At 43.9% G+C, this 12,643-nt stretch overlaps 1 protein-coding gene across 1 annotated transcript in view; it reads right to left on the bottom strand.

The window, feature by feature from the left end:
- The window catches only part of GAP43 (growth associated protein 43), a 74,379-nt gene extending 64,938 nt beyond the window's left edge, over positions 1-9,441 (bottom strand). The window contains exon 1 of the mRNA XM_030533421.1: positions 9,333-9,441. Coding sequence (XP_030389281.1) covers positions 9,333-9,362 — 30 coding nt within the window. The 5' untranslated portion in view covers positions 9,363-9,441. The remainder of the gene's footprint in view (positions 1-9,332) is intronic.
- Between the last annotated feature and the right edge of the window lie 3,202 nt (positions 9,442-12,643).

Genomic DNA, 12,643 nt, shown 5'->3' with positions numbered 1-12,643 from the left:
ATCCTTTTTGCCATATATCTAGTTCTAACACATAAAATGGAATTGCCTCTCTTATTTATCCAAATTCAAGCTTTGTTGGCTGCCTTTTGGGCACAATGCATGTTCTGCTTATTCTCTTTAACTTTTCATCTCTTCTTTTGTTCTGGGGGGCAGTGGGGCAGGTTGTTTTTTTTCCTAGTCACTCTTTCTTTTATGTTCTTTCAGTTAATTGGGGATCATTTTCTTCCAGTTGTTAATCTGGCTGCCCTGTGTCTATAAAGGTATGCTCTTTTATCAGATCCTATGGTTCTGGATGTACCGATTGCTTCTTCATTTAGATCAGTGGTTCTCAAAACTAGGGCTGCCGCTTGTTCTGGGAAAGCCCCCGGTGGGTTGTTTACCTGCCGTGTCCGCAGGTTCAGCAGATCACAGCTCCCACTGGCCACAGTTCGCTGCTCCAGGCCAATGGAGGCTGCAGGAAGCGGCGCACGCCAAGAGACGGCCTGGAGCAGTGAACCATGGCCAGTGGCAGCTGTGATTGGCCAAACCTGTGGACGCAGCTGGTAAACAAACAGGCCCAGTCCACCAGGGGCTTTCCCTGAACAAGCGGAGGCCCTAGTTTGAGAACCACTGATTTCGATCTTGTCATAGGTTTGTTATGGTGCCTTGAAAGGACTTGCCTCCACCAAACATCATCCTCTACTTTAGACATCTGTTCTCAGTCTCAAGCTGGTATGCAGTCTTGGGGTTCTTCTAGACTCCCCACCGCCAAGCTATGGCTGTACAAAACGTCCTCTTCCACCTTTGGCTGGTCTAGAGATTGCCCCATCCCATCAGATTCCAACTTGGCTACTGTGACCCATGCATTTGTAACCTATGGCTTGACCATAGCAGTGCAATGAAATAGGAAGGAAAATGCTGACCCTGAAAAAGCTCCAGTTGGTTCAGAATGCAGAGGGCCATCTACTGAACAAAACGAGTTGCCAAGAGCACCTCATTCCAGTGCTCCACTCTGCATTGTCTCCTTATTGAATACAAAGGCATGCTCAGTGTTACAGCACAGCTATTCAAAGCCCTGCCCTGGACTGGTCTGAGCTACCTACATCAGCCACTGTCAGTCTGTGAATATGATCTCCCAGAAGAGTCATGTTTATCAGGGACAAAGAAACAGTCATTCTCACCAGTGAAACTAACAAGTGCAGAAAAACAGAACTTTCTCAGTAAGCTGACAACAACTGTGGAACTCACTTCTGCAAGAGATCAAAATAACTACTAATCAGATGTCCACCAGAGCAAAATAGAAAGCTTATTTCTTTAGTCCCCACTTTCCAGCAACAAAATAATATACGGAAAATGACATAAATGCATCATTCAAAAATAATTTACTCCTTAAGAGGGAGTTGGAGGAATGGAAGAGCAAGTGAGAAGAGCAGAGATCCAGGGCCTAATTCTCTGCTGTCAGATCAGAATGGTAATGTTTCATGCCCAATTGCACTGGTGTGAATGACTTCAGGTGGTGCAGGACAATGGATAACGAGCTCCTCCCTCCCTCACCCACGTATTTATAGCATTGAGAATTTGTAAGGTGCCTGGAGCATGCAATAAATGGATTAGATTTCATCAGAGTGAGGGATAGGTGCTTATTGCTAAGGACCTTGTTAAGTATTTGAATAAAAGAAATTCTAAATAATTCTGGAGACAACTGATTACTAACGATAGGCCCAAACCACAAAGTACAGGGGATCTTGATCCTAGAGTTTTGGTTTAAACCTATTATGGAGGGGTAAGGACAAAGCCAGTTACAGAGTTTAGATCTGGATACAATAACTCCCCAAATTCCAGGGGTATTCAGAGCAGGGGTGGAGTTGACTCAGACCCTATTAACTTTATTAATTACCAGACTTGTGCCTCTAGAGAAAGGCAGCTCCTATAGAGAGGACGGTTCAATACTGTGAGACACGTCGGCTTTCTATAAATAGAGATGTACAGCGATTATCGCTGGAATTAATTCAAGGAAATTCAAAAGTAGATGAGTAATGAATGGGGCTAACATTTCTTGGTTATAATTTGAAAGGAGATAAGTATCTCCTCACTTCCCTTTCTAGGAATCTAGCCCAATGAACCCTAGAAGGGGAGGACAGACTTAAGAGAACCCCTCTCAGGCCAACAAGAGAGTAAGAGAGCTGTCTGCAACCACCACAATGAGATGAGTAGTGGAAGTGGCCCCAGCAGATTTGGCAGGAAAATGGTATGTGTGGAGGGTTAGTTATTGCTCTGCATCACACACCCTGGCCTGCCATAGGACTGCTTCAGAATATTTGTCCTCCCCTCCCCTCTCCACCCCCAGCACAGGGATAATGCTAGTGGTAGCCTGCAGATATTGCCCATACCAACATCAGGGATATACTGGGGGGAAACTGCAGTTACTACTCCTCTATCATCATGGGAAACAGCTGAGACATTGTGGGGTTGGAGAGGCTGTCACCCTGCCTGGCAGCAGGAATATATAGACATAGAGGGGTAACTGTTTCCAATTGCTTCTATAGGCACCCAGGCAAAAGAGACACCTTGAGGCCTGTAAAAGCAACTGGAAACAAGGTGGAGAAGCCATCTGACCTGCCTCTTCTCTGGGCTGTTGATGTAAAGTGGAGGACAAGAGGAAATAGAAGTTGCCATCGGTGACCAGAGCTGTCCTTAGGATAGGAATGTCCTAGGGAATGCTGGAGAAGGAAAGCAGAATAGAGGAAGACTAGGCATGTGCAAAAGAGAGGATCACATGACAGTGAAGTAAGCACACAAGGTGGGGATGAGGACTTAGCATCTGGGAAGCACGTGCAAGAGAGCGGGGGGAGAGCAAGGAGCAGAGCAGATGGAAAGAGGAGACAAAATGAAGAACAGAAGGAGACAGTGTGATTTAACTTCATTTAAAAAGGACAAACTCCTTGGTGCACTACGAGAAGCTAAAAATACATCACTACTTTCTTAATGTTGTTTTTCCATGCAAGCAATTGCTATAGGTTGCTACATAGCTGTTGCTTGATCACAGATGGGAAGGGAGGTGTGACAGCAAATAGAAGGAAAATCTCCATGATGCGAATGTTGTGTTAAGGTGTGGTCCACACTAAGAACAAGTCTGATAAACCTTGAATTAAGAGGGCAATAGATGGGTTGTGTAAGGCAAGGCAAGCAGGTGATAAACATTTTAGGGCTCCACAAATGATCTAAAATGGAGAATAGAACTCTTTGTCTATTAACAGGACCTTCCATGTAAGGGTCTCAAAACACTTTACAAATGTTAACTAATTTAGTCTCTGAAGCCTTCTAAAAGATAGGAAAGCATGACCCCTGTCTCTCAGAGAGATACTGACAGGCAAATAGCCTTCCCCTGGCTCAAGTCAAACAGCAGAGCTGAGAATTGAACCCAGTTCCCTTGATGCCTATTTCTGTATGTTAACCACTGAGCTCTACAGTTATCAGCATAAGCCCATAGGAGTCCTGAGAGTGCAGATGATCTCCCAGGATGTTCAGGAGGACTCTTGGGGTAAAACATGAAATGAATGTGGATGGGTTTCAGGATCAGAGTTTAGACAACAGCTGGTGAAGGGTGTTGGATGTTGGTTCCCTTAAATTTAATCCCGCAATATGCCTTAGTTTCTAAATCCTTCTTCACAGTACTCCAATAAAACTCCACTCCATTCTGACAGAGATGACACAGCACCCTCCACAGGCCTTGCCTACTGTGGCTTCAGGACAATGGATCCAGTTGCCAGACTCAGCAGGTCCAGTATCCTCTATGCTGAGCCGTGGGCTACAGCTGTTGCATTAGAATATCCACACTAGGACTTCACTGCTCAGAGGTGCCCAAGTGTTCACGGTCTGACAAATATCCCCCGGGGAGGATACTCAACCTTACAGAAAAGGGAAGAACCAGGCAACTCACTCCCAGGTATCCCTGAGCACAGAGTAAACAAGCTCTACTGCAGAGGTGGTGGTGGCAGCAGCCTGGACCTATGACCAGATCCATCACCCACTCTGAAATCCGATGAGGTGGAGATAAATCGCAGAGGGATGCAAGAGAAGCAGGAGGTACGTAAAGTGCAGGGAGTCTCTGGGAGGAGGGAACCGTAATAGAGTTAAAGAGGGATACAGTGTGGAGGAAAGCATGGACTAAATGACTGCTAGTCAAGTCATGCACACCCAGCACGGAGAAGGCTGAGGCTTCAGGTTACATACACTCTCTAAGTTTGGGACCAGAGTAACCATCGGTTTATACACTATTTCAGCATGGGAAAGGCAAAGTCCTCAGGCTTTGAATGCAGACATGCCAAACCACGAAAAAAGCGCAGAAATTGGGCTTGGTTTTGGCTTTATTGGCCTGTGAGTTTTTGTCTTGTAGCTTGTTGCATCTTTTTTTTTATCTGCTCCTGGCAATCAGGGACAAGGGGGGGCAAGCAGGGGCAAGGGCGAGAGAGTCAGGGGTGCACAGCGGGCCCACCACAGTCCCAGATAGCACGCTGGGGGAATCTAATCACATAGAGTGTTGGGGTTCTTAGGGACTGGCTTGTTTTGGCCTTGTTTTGTAATGGTATTAGCTTGATTTTTGGCTTATTGTGAATGTCGGGGTGCTTATTTACCACGTGAAAGTTGGCAGCATGGTCTCTTAGCTTGAAATGCACTCCGCCCTTAGGTAATAAAAGAACCAGTCAGCATGGCCCTGGCAGTGTCCTCAGGTTACAAATAACCTCACAATATAGGGCCGGCAGAGCCTACAGGTTATACACACCCTTACAATATAGGACAGTCGGAGCCTACAGGTTGCAGCTGTGGCCGGCTGGGAAACCTGTCTGCATGGGGTAGCTCAGGGTGATGTAACGGCATGGCTGGGAGAAAGAGAACGTGGTTGAAATGCCTCCATAGTTTGACTATTTCCAGGTCCTGGAATGGCCCCATGGATCCATGGACAGCTGTGCAATTAGAGCAGCCCCGGGGTTACTCTAATAAGATGGTATAAAACCACATTTAACCCGCCTCCTTAGGTCCTCTTCTGAGCACATCTCAGCCAAACGCACTATGTTTTACACATCATGTTCCACAGACCCTCACTCAGAAAGGACTCCAGTTGCACACGTGCGCTCAGTGTGAGACAGAGGCAGCCATGCGAGTGTAACCTACACACACTACACCCTGTCAGGGTGATGCAGATATTGCCCTCAGGTTATTCACATCTTCTTATTATAGGAGAAATGGGAAGCCTCTGGTTATACAGCCTGCCTCAGCATGGGACAGGCACCGCCATCGGGTTCTGAAGCTGAAGGAGCTCACAAATGATTTCAGCCGTTTCAGCATGAGGCAGAAAGAACCCTCAGTTGTATACACCCTCTGAGTATGAGAAAGCAGGAGTCCACAGGCTGAATACACCCTGTCAACCTCAGACAAGGAGGTGACATGGCTCCTATAGACCTCTGTGAATATGGGGGATGAATGGATGCTCATTCCTCTGTTATGGCCTCTATGCACCTGTGAGTGGTGACAGGAAACTTAGAATGGCAGTTAGACTGGTGTCTCTCCCGCTAAACATTATCATTGTATTTTCCCCTCTGGAAGCACTGCCTACAATTAATTCCCCAAGGAAGCTCACACGTGCCATCCAGAGTGGTTACGTTACATGATTTAGGAGAAATCAATTTCTCTCACAGTAAGGAGCTCACTGAAGGCAGCAGAGGATGAGGTGGAGAAGAGTGGGATGGGTATTTCTGTGGATACTTTCATTTCAGAAGAAATCCACAAAGACACTATCCAAGGAAGGAAAATAGGAGCCATAAGAACTTTAAGCAATGAACCTCATATGCAGAAATCAGTTACCAAAAGAAACGAGCCAGATCCTCAGCTGGTATAAATCAGCATCTCTCCTTTGAAGTCAGTGGCTCTACAACAATTGACATCAACTGGCAGCCTGTCTCAGAAGCTTTTTTAAGAAGGAAAAAGACATCTTTTTCTGTGCTAGCATTTAAAGGTATGAACACGCCTTGCAAGTTTTGCAGCATCTGCATCATGCGGCATAATTAAGTTATTTTAAATGAGGTATGAGACATTTAATATCCTGAAGCAATAAAATCTCAGGTTGATGTTCATTCCTCCCTCTCCTTCTCTCTCTCTCTCTCTCTGTCTCTCTCTGTCTTTTTCCCCTCTCCCTCTTCACCTCTGTGGCTCCCAGTATGAGAAGACACCGAGCTGGTTGGCTGTAATTGCTGGAACAGTCTCCTAACGCTTGCGTCCTCTCCAATTGCATTAAACTGCATCTTTATAGATACAGCCCTGTTTATTCATGCTGCTCATGTGGAAGAGGAAAGAAATGCAGACTCTCTTTGCCGCCTCCTCCTCCTGCTGCCTTTCATTTCATGGGTGTGGCAGGGTTCAAACCTTTGCAGTCTCTCACAGACACAAGTGTGATGAACAGAGAGGACAGTACTGGAGGGAAAGCCATAAAACACGGCTGGCGATGAATGAAAATCATTTCACCCACAAGTGGGAAACCAGCTTGTGAGTTATCATTTAATCATTCATGCAGTCTAGTACTGAGCACTTGTCCTGACAATGTCCATCCATTCTAGTGTAGGTATATGGAATGCTTATCTATCTATCTATCTATGCATGCTATGCTATCAAGAGATACAGTAGATAGCACAGTATATTTCCAAATAGTATTAAATAAACTTTAGGGAAAATTTCAAAGGTTCTTCAACCCAATCTCTCATTTTGCATCTATTAAGCTCCAGATTTTATGGGTATAAATTTGCAGGTACAATCAGTTGGTACAGATGATAGAATTTAAACATCTAGGTCTCTCATTTGCAGGTGCAGTCCGTCAGCTACTTAGTTCTTTTCCCCTATCCTCTCCACCCACAGATATATATGTATATGTGCACACACTTTCTCTAGAGGTGTGTGTATATATACACACCCACTCCTGTAATTATATATGAATTTAAAGAGATTTCTCTGACTCTGTACTCGTAATTTCAGCACTTTGCTCTTTTTCAATCAGAAAGGCAGGATGATGGAAGCTTCCCCAGAAAAATGCTCCGAAAGAGGAAAGCTGTCTTTATTTTGGAAGGAAGCTCCTGTTTCCTTATGAAGAACCTGATCTGATTTCTTTCCATTTGCGAAAGGTTGAGGCAGGGAGAGAGGAAAGCAGGCTGAAACCCTAGGTCTTTTTTCCCCCTCCAAATTAAAGCTCCTTTTGGATTATCATCAGCTCTGCTTTTCAAAGTTTTACATCGTCAATGTAGCGACTGTGTGTGTGTGAATTTGTATGAATGCATGTATGGGCGTAGGAGTATGAATGGGTGTGTCTGGCTGCGTGTGGATGTGTGTGACTGTACTGGGGCTGGAAGGGCTGGATGTGTGTGTGAATGTACGGGAGGGATGAAGGGGTGTGTCTGGGTGGGTGACTGAATTTAGGGGTGTGTGTATATGCCTGATCTAGTAATATGTGTGTCGTAAGTTTATAAATATGTTGTAATAATTATAATAATAAAGACGGGAATAACATATAGATTTAAAGAATGGGTAAAACTGAGTATGAACCATGTGTGCTAAAGCCCAGCCTATGAAAGTATGGTGAAAAAATACTCCCTGTGGGTCTTCCCAGCTTACGGCCTCCAAAAAACCCCACATAGACCGCTATTTTATTTTAAAAATTGCTGTGCCTCTCCACCCACTGCCCTGTCATTCTGCCTCTCCGTCTGCCTTCCTCCTCCTCCTCCTCTTCTCTTTTCATCCCACATTGGCCAACTAAACGTGCTCTGCTGGCTGGTTGCAACGTGTTCCCCCTCCCACCCTTCTCCAGGTTTTAGTGACTGTATCATTAATTGAAGAGTATCAGAAACCTGCATAGGGAAAATATATATAAGGCTGGGTCTCTTTCTATCCCATTCACCTGCCCCTTTCAGTTATTCTATCTACAGTATGACTCCTTGGCTTGGGAGCACTCAGATTGAGGCACAGAAATGCACCTTAACCTTCACTGTAATTATATACAGTATTCTACAGTAATTGTCCAAATCTCTACAGCTTCCAGCAGTGTGTTGGGCTATTACTGTAGAGTACTGCAGTAATAGACACTGTAAGGTATATATAATGAAGGTGCCAGTTGCCGCTCTGTAGTTATAAGAGTGAGACAAGATTTACACTTAAAGCAGGAATCCCACCTCTTTGTTATGATCTCTAGGGAGAAAGTAGTCATAATACCTTTGAAATGCACCAAGGGCCAAATCCTGCCCTGACTACATTGGTGCAAATCTGGAATAGTTCCAGCTGAAGTCAAGGGAGTTAAACCGAGGTAACAGAGAGCAGATTTTGGTTTTCAAGTGAACAGTTTGAAATTGAAGGGCGGGGGGGAATGAGCTAGCTAGCTTTTTTATTTCATTATTTTTGGCTTGCCATGTTTTATTGTTGAAAATTAGCTGCCTCCTCGCCCCTCTTGCCACCCTCATCAATGAAAGCCATGTGGTACCAGTAGAGAGAATGAACTGGTTTCCAACAGGTTTGTACCGTTCGTCTCTCTCATCCCATCGGAGCTCAGAGCTAATAGAGGCGTGGTCCTCTGTCTCTTTACCAGCTGGTGCACAGTTGTCTAACTGGTTGTACTAAGAAAGGGATTGCAAAGAGGGCTGTGTTCCCCCCCCCCCCCCCCGACTTCATGGCCAATTACTTTTGCTATTAATTAATTGTACTTGATATTATTAACACCAAAAAAAAAAAACAGAAGAAAGAAATTACCAGTTTATTTTTGTTCACACTATTTTAACTAAATGTACCTGTCCCCCTTGCCATCTCAAAGCACATGGACATAAAGCAGCTTTCATCTCTCAGAGCAAAGAGCAACAGAGAGCCAGCATCCTGATCTTGGATCACGGTTCACTAAGTATCTTTTTATTTATTTATTTTTGTGGCAAAAGATGAAGAATTGCTTCCCCCATCTTTGAGGTAGAGCCACCTCTCATCACATTTCCCTCCTCCCCCTTCCACATCCACACCCTCAGAATCAGAGACAGAAAACCCTATGCAATGCATCTGCCCACAGTTTTAAAAAAAAAGGAGGGGGATCCTTGTTTCTCCCCAAACATGAAGATAGGCCACCCTCTCCCCACATCACCAGCACTAGAAAGACAAACAGTCATCAGGAAGGGTGTGAAAAGAGCCTTCAATTGCAAGATGCTAAATAATTACAAAAAAGACATCTGCTTAGAAGCAGTTAAAAATTCCCCCCCCCCGCCCCTTATACACATACACACACATCCAACAGCCTGGGAATTTCTCCACAGAAAGAAGTATAAAATTGTCAGCTCTACCTGTTTTGTTCTTCTCATACAGCACAGCATGATTGTATTGTCCCCTTCCTTCCTTCTTCTTCCTTCCTTCTCCTCTCTCCTTTTTCCTCCTCTCTCTCTTATCTCTCCCCCCCACCCTCTCCACTCCCTCCCTCCCTCTCTCTCTCTCACTCTCTCTCTCTCTCTCACACACACACACCAGGGCAGTTAGCTGCAACTGTAAGGTCCACAGCTATTGCTCATCACACATGCACAAGCTGGCTGTCTCTCTCTTCCCCTCCCTCCCTCCCTCTGTGTATCTTTCCCAGAATTGTTCACTAGCTCTCAATGACTAGTCACCTCCCCACCCCACCCCCCACTACAATCCAGGCAGCCACCCCCTCCCAGTCCCCTGCCAGCCTCATGAATATTTAAACATCTCCAATCTGGACCCAATTACTCAACGACTTTCCCACTGTACTGAGACTAGCAGGAAAGGGAACATTATAGATTGTTGAGGGGGTGGGGTGCGGTGTGTCTGTGGGGGCTTGGGAACGGGAAGTGGGTGAGGGCTTACATTTTTCTGCCACTCTTTTTCTGCATTGGCACTGAAGTAGTTAAAGCAGAGAGCACAGGGCCCCATCCAAGAGAGGATTTGTATGTTATGAAAGCTAGTGGGGTTATTTTCATGGCATTTCATGCACAGGTGAGATGCTGTAGGTGGGAGCTGTGGTAGGTAGGGAATAACAATATATGTATGAATGTCTGTGGATCTTCTTCTTTCCTCCTCACATACATTGTCACAAACAGATATGCACATACACACATAGGCAGATATGCACATATACCTACACACATGCCCTATAGAATATAACAGAATATAACTTTTATATAGGTTTCTGTGCAATTTAATAGAAAATTATATTCTTGCCATGGAGTTATATAGGGTGGTTTTACAAGTAACCTATAGGAAGGATGTTGTTCTCTATTGTCTTTCTCTATTGATTTTTAAAATAATTTCTGTAGAATCCCATTGATTTTTTTTCTTTATTAATTTCTATAAAACTTGCCATAAGGGACACAGGCACATCACACACTCACAAACACTAACATACACACACGTGTGCCCAAATACACACGTATCAGATGCTATAATGTTGTGCTTTCTCAGAATTTATAGCAGAGTGACTATGTCTGACAATATGGAAAAGAGAATCTAGGCAACGCATGGATTTCAGCCAAAATATGACAGTGATGAATACACTAGAAAGAAAAAGATAGATATAATCTATCTAACAAAATTAGGATTAAGCCTCCTTTTTTTACTAAAAACCAGATTCTGAACTCTATTACATCAGTGTAAATCAGGGAGTACCATCACTGAAGTCTTCTTCTGAGCTACTACATTGATCTAATTCTGATTTATGGTAAACCAGCCTAAGAGCAGAATGTAGACCCAAGTAATTATTAAGGCTTTTACGTTTTAAATATAAGCAATATGTGGTTACTGGAATAGCTTCAGAGCAGATTCCCTCATAGTCATATTCAGTTGCTATGACATCACTGTAAAAGAAAAGTAAATAGAAAGGCTTGCAAACATAATCTATCTATCTATGTCTATGTATGTAGTTTAGGGGAACTTCCTTGTGTGGTACAGTAGGTACAGTGTTAGGTCTGGGTTTGTGATCTGGAAGGGGGGGAAATATAGCATGACAATGAAATTCACAGACAATACTGAACTGAGAAGAGTTGCAAACGGTAGCTAACACAGAGGAACAGTACATAGAGAACAAAGGGTTAAATAACAAAATGAGATTCAGTTTGGAAAAATGCATCCAGGGGAAAAGAATCCAAAATATGTGTAATTAAGGAAGTAAGAAACCTGAGAAGTGGTGCTGCAGAAAATGACCAAGGGTTGATAGAGGGTATCAAATTAGATATAAGTTTGCACTGTGGCTGCACATGCCAAAGACATCACATCCTGGAAAGGAGAAGGAATACGGTAACATTTTGAAAAGTGCCTAAGTGACTTAGGAGTCAAAGTTCCACTTTCAAGAGTCATAGGGCCAGATTTTTAACGGTATTTAGATGCCTAATCCCTATTGGGGTTTAAATAACTTTAAAAATTTACAGGCTCATTAAAATCAATATGTGTAAGCTCCTAAGTCCCATAGGCACATCTAAACATTTTTACCTTTAGGCACATAGGAACAAAAGTTATTGGGCTCTCTACAGGAGTGACTGGATAAAATTTAAGGGCCTGTGAGGTACAGGTCAGCCTAGATGATCTAATGGTCCCTTCTGGCCTTAAACTCTGTAAATCTATTCTGCTAAAATGGAGGGAGTTTAGAAAGAGGATCAAAAACTGGGGGTGGGGCTGGTAGGATGGGGTGGGTGATGAAGAAAGATTTTAAAAGCTAACTCTGTGAAGCTTGACTAAATGACAGCTAAGGGGGCAGAGGAGCATGATAAAGACATAAAGCCCAAGGAGGGAATTATTCAATGTGATGCCTAACTCACTGTTCAGTGTGTGTTACATCTCTCCCTCTAAGCAGTCCACAGAGTACATGAGTCTACTACATTTAGTAGCTACTCAGAGTTACTCCTTTAAATGAAGTGGAAGAGTCTCATGCTTTTAGCCTTAGAGGACCCTGGTTCAGTCCCACCAGCGATGACACCTATTGGTTGTTGTTACATGGTACACTGCGCTATAACTAGGAGAAATTAGAGGAAACCAAGAAAAGGGAAATTGAGGCTGAATAAGAGGAAAGATGTCCTGATAGTGAGGTGTATTAGGCTGTGGAATAGTCTTCCCAGGGGAAGTGGTTTGGAAGCCCCACCATTTGGGATGTCTAAAGTTAGAATAGAAAAAAATGTTGAAGTGATTAATGCTGCATTGGCTGGGAGAAGGACTGGGTCATCTCATGATTTATATATTATGGACATATGTGGTAGCCTTTCCTTTTTTAAGGTTGTAGTCATATTCCATGATGAAGTGATTGGACCAGCTTTGCAAAGGTATGTAGATGCCTAACCTGCAGAGTGCTTTTGAAAATGCTACAAGGCATCTCTTTGCCTCTTTAGCTTTGCAAATCTGGCCCAGTGTACCTAGGTTCATTTTGCACCTGGGGTAACTGAAGGGGAAAGGGTTCAAATGATTTGCCAAAGGTCACATAGATCTTTTCTACACAATATAGTTGCAATGATTTAACTTTGTGACCCAAGAACCTCTTAATGCCAACTGACAAAGGGGTACAGAGGAGTTACAGGAATTTCCTGAGTCTGGGATGTATATTCTGGTCCACCAAAGAATGCCATGTGAGGTCTCAAATGAAAGCCAGTGACACACTGGT

Source organism: Gopherus evgoodei, chromosome 1 (genome assembly GCF_007399415.2).
Source record: "Gopherus evgoodei ecotype Sinaloan lineage chromosome 1, rGopEvg1_v1.p, whole genome shotgun sequence".
Taxonomy (NCBI): Eukaryota; Metazoa; Chordata; order Testudines; family Testudinidae; genus Gopherus; species Gopherus evgoodei.
The sequence above is the reverse complement of the archived record's forward strand: the minus strand, read 5'-3'. Positions and strand labels throughout refer to the sequence as shown.